The sequence below is a fragment of the Zonotrichia leucophrys genome, chromosome 7, assembly GCF_028769735.1.
Source record: "Zonotrichia leucophrys gambelii isolate GWCS_2022_RI chromosome 7, RI_Zleu_2.0, whole genome shotgun sequence".
In the NCBI taxonomy this organism is placed as follows: Eukaryota; Metazoa; Chordata; class Aves; order Passeriformes; family Passerellidae; genus Zonotrichia; species Zonotrichia leucophrys.
The window spans coordinates 25,460,069-25,468,237 of NC_088177.1; the positions used below are offsets into that span (position 1 = coordinate 25,460,069).

The 8,169-nt window shown below is 41.4% G+C and overlaps 1 protein-coding gene across 2 annotated transcripts in view; it reads right to left on the reverse strand.

Moving 5' to 3' along the window:
- The window catches only part of METAP1D (methionyl aminopeptidase type 1D, mitochondrial), a 43,529-nt gene extending 42,881 nt beyond the window's left edge, over window positions 1-648 (reverse strand). The window contains exon 1 of one of the 2 annotated variants that reach the window (XM_064718850.1): window positions 560-648. In XM_064718850.1, coding sequence (XP_064574920.1) covers window positions 560-608 — 49 coding nt within the window. In that variant the 5' untranslated portion in view covers window positions 609-648. The remainder of the gene's footprint in view (window positions 1-559) is intronic. The other variant, XM_064718849.1, reaches the window with a different exon arrangement.
- Between the last annotated feature and the right edge of the window lie 7,521 nt (window positions 649-8,169).

Consider the following 8,169-nt stretch of genomic DNA (forward strand, 5'->3'; position numbering starts at 1 on the left):
GTGTAGGACATGGGTACAGGACTTTGGCTTGTGAAGGGTTATGTGGTAGAGAAAGGGCTCAGAGATCCTCAGGGCACGGGGGACAAGGGGCCCTGACAAGCCATTACACAGACGGGCGTGCCAGCAGGTAAGGAATCTGCACTTGAACGGCTTGGTAGAAGAAACACGTACACTCATGTCACATTACTTCAGCAGCAAAAGTCACCAGAGCAGAAGCAGAGCAGAACATTCCCACCGCCTTCCCGCACCGCGGGGTCCCCGGGAGGTGCCGTGTGCGGGCCCCAGGCCGAGCACGGCACCGGGGGAACTCGCCTGAACAGGAGCCGAGCCCTGACAGCTGCGCCCGCTGCTGCGGGGCCCCGCCGCCACACGCCGCCCCCCGCCCGCCCGGCGGAGCGCTCTCTCGCAGCCCTCGGCAGGCGCGGCGGCGGCGGGACCTTTCGCTCCTCGATTTCAGAGCCAGCCCCGACTGAGCGGCGGCGGGCGGCGGGAAGGGCAGAGCGGGGCCGGGCCCGCGCCTCACCCGGTGGCGGCGGCGGCGGCGGCGGCGCGCACTCACCTCCGCAGCGCAGCGCGCGGGCGGCTCTGGGCGCCGCCATGCTGCCCATGTGAGGCGGTCACGTGGCCGCGTGTGGCGGTGGCCGGGAGCGCCCCCCGCCCGCCCTCGGCCGGCGCGAGCGCGGTGTGAGGGCGGCGGGCGGGATCCGCCCTGCCGGGGCAGCGCTCCGCTCCCGTCTCCGGTCCGGTCCGGCCGCGGCTCCCTGTACGCCGGGGTGCTGCTGGCTGCCCTTCCGCACGGCCCCATCCTGCTCTGCTCACCAGCCCTAGCGGCGGTGGTGACTGCTCCTTCCGCAGCGGGACAGAACTGCCGAAAGCGGGACTCGGTCCCGCATGAGTTCAACCGTACTATTCCATGAGGGCTGGAGCTGCCTCATAATTTCTTGCCATTAAAAAATAAAAAAAAACCGCAACCAACTAAGCAAGCAAACACCACCACCCTCCCCTCAACTTGTACTTTTATGAATAAAATATGAACTACTCTTTATGAACTAATGAATGCAAAGGAAAACCTGGAAGGGAGGTGCCAGGAGGGATGGTGCCAGACCTTTTGCTGTGGCGCCAAGTGACAGGATGAGGAGCAGTGACCGTAACTAAAACACAAGTTTCATCTCAGCAGGAGGAAGAGCTTTACCTTGAGGGTGGCAGAGCACTGGAGCAGGCTGCTCAGGGAAGGGCTGCATTCTTCTCAGCAGACATTCAAAACTCACCTGGATGCATTCCAAAATATGGAAATAATCCAAGTATTCCTTTCTTACATCCTCACACACATGTAATGATCTTTGTGTCCTTACATACATTCATGGGTACACACGTAGTGGCAAATTGTGGGATAAGTAAGTACATTGTCAAATGAGAACTCAGGCTGTTTAGCTCCAGATTTATTTACATCCTGGTACAGCCATCAGTAGTTTTTAGCTTCCCATGTACAAGTTCTATGATTTAGTAAAGAATAGAGTCAAAGTCCAAGGTGGATGGGAATGCTGAGCATATTTACCTATATGTGCTTTAGAAAAAGCTCCCAAAAAGTATGAACTTAAAAGTTACACTTGAAGCATTTCTGATTTTAAGGAGAAAATGCCAAACCTGCTCTGATTAAGGAAAGAAAAAAAAAAAAAAAAGAAAAGTGCTGTGATCCTCTTAAACTTTGCTAGTAAAAGTGCATCTCTTAATCGGCTGCCACAGCATGATAGGCAGCCTATCATATAGCTTATGATCATATAGCTGATCATATAGCTTATAGCATATATCCAGACTATACTGTTGTTTAAAGACCAATACAATCCCTTATGCTGCCTCCAAAAAATAAAATATTCTACTTCTTATAGCCACATTCTGCATGAACTGACATATTTCATCATCATTACTCAGTGAAGGGAGAATGATAAGATTTTCACAGAAATAAAGCTATAGGAATAAATAAAGAGAAAGCATTGCTAAGCTGATCAGTTACACCTCGTGAGCACCATTACCCTCTGCTCACTGGTGACAGCTATGCACATGCTGTTTCATTTGCAGGGCCCAAATGTGCATGTCTTCACTTTGCTCCTAATTCTACAACGTAGTATGGTCTTTCAGGAGCATAATTTTATCCTCTTTGTATCTTGGCAAGGCTTTAGGAATCCAGACTCAACCACTAGTTCTGTAACATCAATGTGCAGTGTAAAACAATCACACATTCTGCCGCTTGGCCTAAGCAACTAGATATAATTGCTTACTTATTATTACTATATATTATTACTATATATCATTATACTATATATGTAAACAATGTATACTCTTGAGGGGGTGTCCTTGTGTGTGCTTAAAGAGAACAGCACACTTCACATGAAAGTATCCATGTATGATGAGTAATTAGCCACATTTTCCTCAACTGTCACTAAAGGAAAAAACCAGAGATCTCTAAGGTAGCCTAGTCTCACCTTTCTTATTTGAGTCAGCAAGTATTTCCTACTCAGTGGAACAAGGACACTGTTAGAGAAAATGAAGTGAATGCTTGGCTTTTTTTCTGCAGCTGTAAGCCCTAAATTCCTTTATTGTAACAGCCTGAAAATTGGTTGATGGCGTAAGAAAATGGAGGCAATTCTAGTTATGCTGCTACCACCTTTGTAATTACCTTGTCCTTAAGTGTCAGGCTATTTCACAAATACTTGTAGGTACTGACTAGTGGTTAGATTGGACCAATTATTTTTGCATGCCAGAAAATAAGAGGGGATCAATCAAATTACGATCAATTACATTTCAAGCAAACTGTGTAATTTTTGCAGTCTCTGGATGCATCTTCAGCCTAACAACAGTCAGTAGTCTCTAATTTATGCTCAGATGCAGGTTTTCTCCTTTTGCTAAGAAATACAAACAACAGATATCATTTTTAGGACCTTTATAGCAGTAAAATGGGGGTGAATGTTTCTGAAAAGAGAGACAGACCAGATCCTAACATAGCAAACCTGAAAAAATCATACTCCACTACGTTCAAGTTGTCACCCAAAGCAAATACATCACTTTCTTCTTCATGTGTATAATTATCTCTTGGCTACAATTGACAAATCCCCCTGAAATATTTAAGATGGACAGTGATGTCTCAAGACAGCCTGAATGTCAGGTTGAGAGGTAGTTTTGTAGAAATTAATTTTCAGGGTTTATTCAACACATATGTATGAAAGACTCTCCTTGAAGAATGTTTCACATCCCATCTCACTTGCATTGGTTCTGTGCTGTGAAAGTCACCAAGCACTAAATGTAGAATCTTAACTTTATTTCCTCCCAAAATTGGGTAGGCTGATATTAAAATAAGTAAAAGTGTGCCAAAGAAGACATAAAGCTAGGTTTTTACATGCAAGTTTCAAAGCAGTCTGTAACAGACTGTAAGGCAACAGAGTTGTATTTTATGCACACACAAATTCTTTTATAGAGCAATATAGAAACACACTTCTAGTTTAAGTACAGAAGCTGAGGTTAGGCTTAGACTTTCCTATCTAAGATTGTCTTAAAAGATGATTTAGTTCCACAGCAGCTTTTGCTGATGAGACTGACGCTGTTTAGGTCCTGCTCTAATCACAAACAGGTGTTCTTTTTTTCAGCACTGATGTTCATCTGATCCAGGGTGAGAGAGTTTGGAGCCCTGAACTTGCAAAAACCCATAAATCTCCCACATTAGTGATACAAAATATATACAACCAGGTAAAGCTACACTAAATAAAATTTACATTGCACCTTGAGGGAAAGAAAAATAACCTACTTACAGATCCCCATCATACTAAATTCATTCTAGGCAAAGATTTACTCTTTTCTATGAAACTATGAAGTTTTAAAACATGAACACCCCATAATAGCTCAGAGAAAAGCCTAACTAGAAAAAAGGAAAGCATCTAAAAATAACAGCTATTGAACATGGAATATCTCCCTTATTGCCCTACCATTTAGAAACAAAAAAGGGATGTCAAGCTCTTCCCATTGATCTAGATTTTCTTTACGTTTTATCTCTTCAGCTCAAACTGTGCAACAACCACAAATGGAGCACACACCTCCTGTGTGAGGAATGTTTGCAGCATTACATGTTCTTTATTTACTGAAGAAAGAAGCTAGTGCTACTCTCAGAAAAAAAAAAACAGTGCACAGTACTGCTCCTGCTATATAGATTTTTTTGTACAGACAAAGAGGGAATTCTGAATCCTCTTCCCAAGGCTTTGTCTTCATGGTGTCATTACCTGAGATTCCTCCAGTTTGGGTCGGAGCTTTATATCTGAAATGAACTTTGAAGAGTCAGTGTAGGACATTTTTTCCAACCTTTTTTCTCTGCCTCTGTTCTGGAGAATTAAACATATTTTGAACATGGAAGTATGAAAACTGTTAAATTAATGATCCTTTGTACCTAGCTGTACATTCTAGATGTAAAAGAAGCTCAGCTACAGTGTGTAATCTTGTTTCTTGCAATGTGTATCACTGAAGGCTTTAGTGCAAGGAACAAAGAACCTGGTAAACATGTATTTGAATAAGTAGCTATGAGTAGAAATTGATAGTTGTAATATTTTTCTTTTTACACTGTAAAAAAGATGAGTGATAGGGAGGCAAAGTCATTCCTACAATTTTCCCACCAGTTGTAAGCCAGTATGATGGCAGAGGGCATGCCCTGCCTGAGCCAAGCTTGCATCTATTTGTACTGCTTTGTGTAATAGCCTTACATTTTTACTGGCTGCACTAAATTTTTAGCCTCACGATTTCAAATATTGTCACTGGTGTAGTTAACTGCCTTTTGTAAATGGAATGTTTTAATAGAAAGAACCTAGGGTTAGAGTGAAATCCTTCTGATCATTGGAGAAAAGAGCTAGCAGTGTAAACCAGCTGAAATTATTGAAAATCATGAATGACAGCTTGGGGAAAAATATTTTGATGACTTTAGGCTTTTTTTTTTTTTCCAGAAAATGGAAATATCTGCAACACATACTTGCTTATGAGATACAGATGTTAATATTTATTATACTGTCTTTTTTTCAACTTCAAGTCCAAATTATCCTAGTAAGCAATGTTTTACAAAGCAGTAGCATTACAGAATAATTTTAAATTTGAAAACTGAAACTCCAAGGTTTTATATGATAGGCTTACCAATGTAACAGGTATTTCTAGTTCCAACAGTTTCATACTGAAGAAAGCAGGTCAGAACTGACATTGTGAGGAAAGGTAAAATGGCAAAATATGCAACATAAGATTTTCAAGCTTTCTAGTGTCTGACAACCATAAAATATGATAAAGGAGAAGCATAAAGAACAACAAAGTCTCAGTGAGAGACAAAAAAAGGAATTGAAAAAAATCTATATAAGCACACACAAATCCTTCATACAGACATTATGGGCTGCTTACCCTCCTGCTGCTATTGCAGAGAGACAATAGGTCAGTCTTGAATTGCCTAAACTGCCACACAGCAGCTTTGTGTGCTGGTTCGTAGGAGGCAAAGACATTTGCTGCCCAAGACACTCCTTCAGCAACACACAGACCTTTATTCCTCCAACTACAGCAGTTAGTGTCCTTCAAATCCTGCAGATCCTGGTAGTTTGCTTTCTCAGTGCTGAAGCTATGGGTATTCTGTTCTATTTCTTGGGATTATTAGTTGTTGAACAACAAGTTGTATCCTAGTATCTGCAGTAGGTAACTTTTATGTTTCAAAATACCTGAAAGGGAACAGTTTGACCCAGGTTTCTGAACATAAAACACTTTTCAGAGCTTTATTTACCTCTTAGGACAAAATCTTGTATTAGCTCTGCTGACAATACCTTTACATGGGAAGAAAACTTGTGTCTGTCAATTGAACTAAATTCACTATTTTACTGAATTTTTTTGAAGTAGATTCACTGTTGCCATCGCTGGATTTTTAAGTGATGGAAGGGCATACCAGTATCCTGATGCCAGAAGCATCTACAAAGAAAAACTTTATAAATATACTCAAGAGATCTTATGAACATTCTGAATATTCAAATGTAAAAAAATCTCCAAAGTGCTTTACCAGTATGTTGTGTAAAGTTTCACTTGAAATTTGAGTGAAGGGACTAAAGAATCTGGATTTTATCAAAATGCAGGAAAAAAGTCACATAAACCTATTATTAATAAGACTATTATTAGTGTTTGCTTCAAGTTTCTGTTAGCTAGTAATAACTGAAGAGGGAAAGTAACCTAGAATAATAGATTAAGTATTTGAAAAAAAAATTTTTAATCCAGGATTACTTTAGCATCATATTGTGCCCAGAATAGGAGAGGGCACCAATAGCATTCTGCTTCAGCTATCCAATTCTCATGCCCCCAGCCTAGAGTGAAAGAGCTGCTACCAAGCCTCAGTGTTAATTTGTCAGCTCACAAATCCACAATTGAGACCCTCCAGTAGCTACCTGCAATTCCATGCAGACAGCTGTTGGGAGCTCACCGGTCTTCTCAGCACACAGAAGTCAAACCACACTAGTTGTGTTCTACACCTCAAAGTATTTGTTTAAATATAGTAGGAGGTGCTTGTCCTTAGCTATGTTAATGTAGAAATACAAACATTACACAAAACTTACTAAACTTTTATAAATACTATTACACTTTTTAATTCCACAATGTGACTCACTGAACAGCTGGAGTTGCTGCTGTGTGCACTTCGGAGACAAGCATCCTGCAGTTCACTTGTAGGTGAAGTTATCCTGTTGAAAATCATGAACAAAATACCCAGACTGGCAAGCTAGGACTTTGTCCAGCAGCATCCTGAAATGTGGGTATTCAGTTAATTGTACCAAGAGTGCACAGTCTCTGAAGTGTTACTCAAACAGCTGCACCCCACAAGCCCACTGAAGGAAACTGGCGTGTGCCCCCCAGCAGTGTCAGAAGAGCTGTTGTAGTTCTCTAGCTGTCCAACAAGATGATTGCCTCCTCCTCTTTGCCAAGGGAAAGGATAGTCCAGTCAGTTAAGACCACTTCAGGCAAAGTCAGCAGGGCTAGTTTAATTTGCTGATGAAGATTACTTCAGATAATTGGCTTAATTTACTGTAATGGACTAGGGTGCACTGACAAGGTCTCGTGGCAGCAGAGCTGCAGAAGCTCTAATCTGCTGCAGGATGGAAGGATTCAGTTTCCAGGCCTCTAGGAAGCAGTTTATTCCTATTTTTCACACCAAGAAGTTTTTCAGTTCATAGGCACATCCCAACATCTTAAGAGTGTTCCCAAGACCATACTGGAATGAGAAACCACCAAAGGAACTGGAAGCACTGTTTCAAACTCTTCCAATGGCAATGTAAAAAGAAAAAAATAAATCTGTTATGAAAAAGTGAATCTGCCCTTGTCGCTGTGTGAGAGAAGTTTTGCTATTTGTGAATAGCAAAAGGTAACTGTGATTAAGGAAAGCAATTTTGTGCTTTTTGGCTCAGTATTTCTAAGTGGGCAAACAGCCCATTAGACAGTGCTTCTCCTTGTCAGTCCTACAGTTTCTTCAATGGCTTAAGCTCAGGGAGTGTTAGTGCAGGCTGCTCCAGCAGTATCCCAGACCTCTACACAGGAACCAAATTTAAGCACAATTCTTCAGTTCAGCTTTCCCACTTCTGACTTATCCCCAAGTTATGAACATATTCCATAAAAAAACCCCCAAAACCATCCACAGAAAAAAACCAAACTCCAAGTTCCCCAACTTAACCTCAGCCTTACTATTACTACCAGGAAACGTCTTTGAATCATTGTTACCACTGATTAATAGATTTGGATACTACAGTAGATGAAAGACGTATCATACAGCCAAAATACCCTAATCTGGAATGAAAATTTCTAAAAATAATTTAATATAAAATACAAAAAATCCCACAGATTCAAAACATTTAAGATTTTACTTCCTCCACATCACATCAGGTACTGGAGATGTGTCAACCTACTAGCTCCAGTTTTGAAAGCTAGACCTGAATCCCATTAGGACCATCAAACATGGCTCATAAATTTCAATGATCCTTATTCAGATTAAATCCTCTAAAGCCTGAACTACCAGAAAAGATAAAAATTAATTCCTTTGAGGGAGGACAGACAGGATATTTTTGAACTAACCTCTGGTCTGAGAAGTAATGGACAGCAGAACAGAATCAAGCAACTATATAAAGGCAGTTGCTT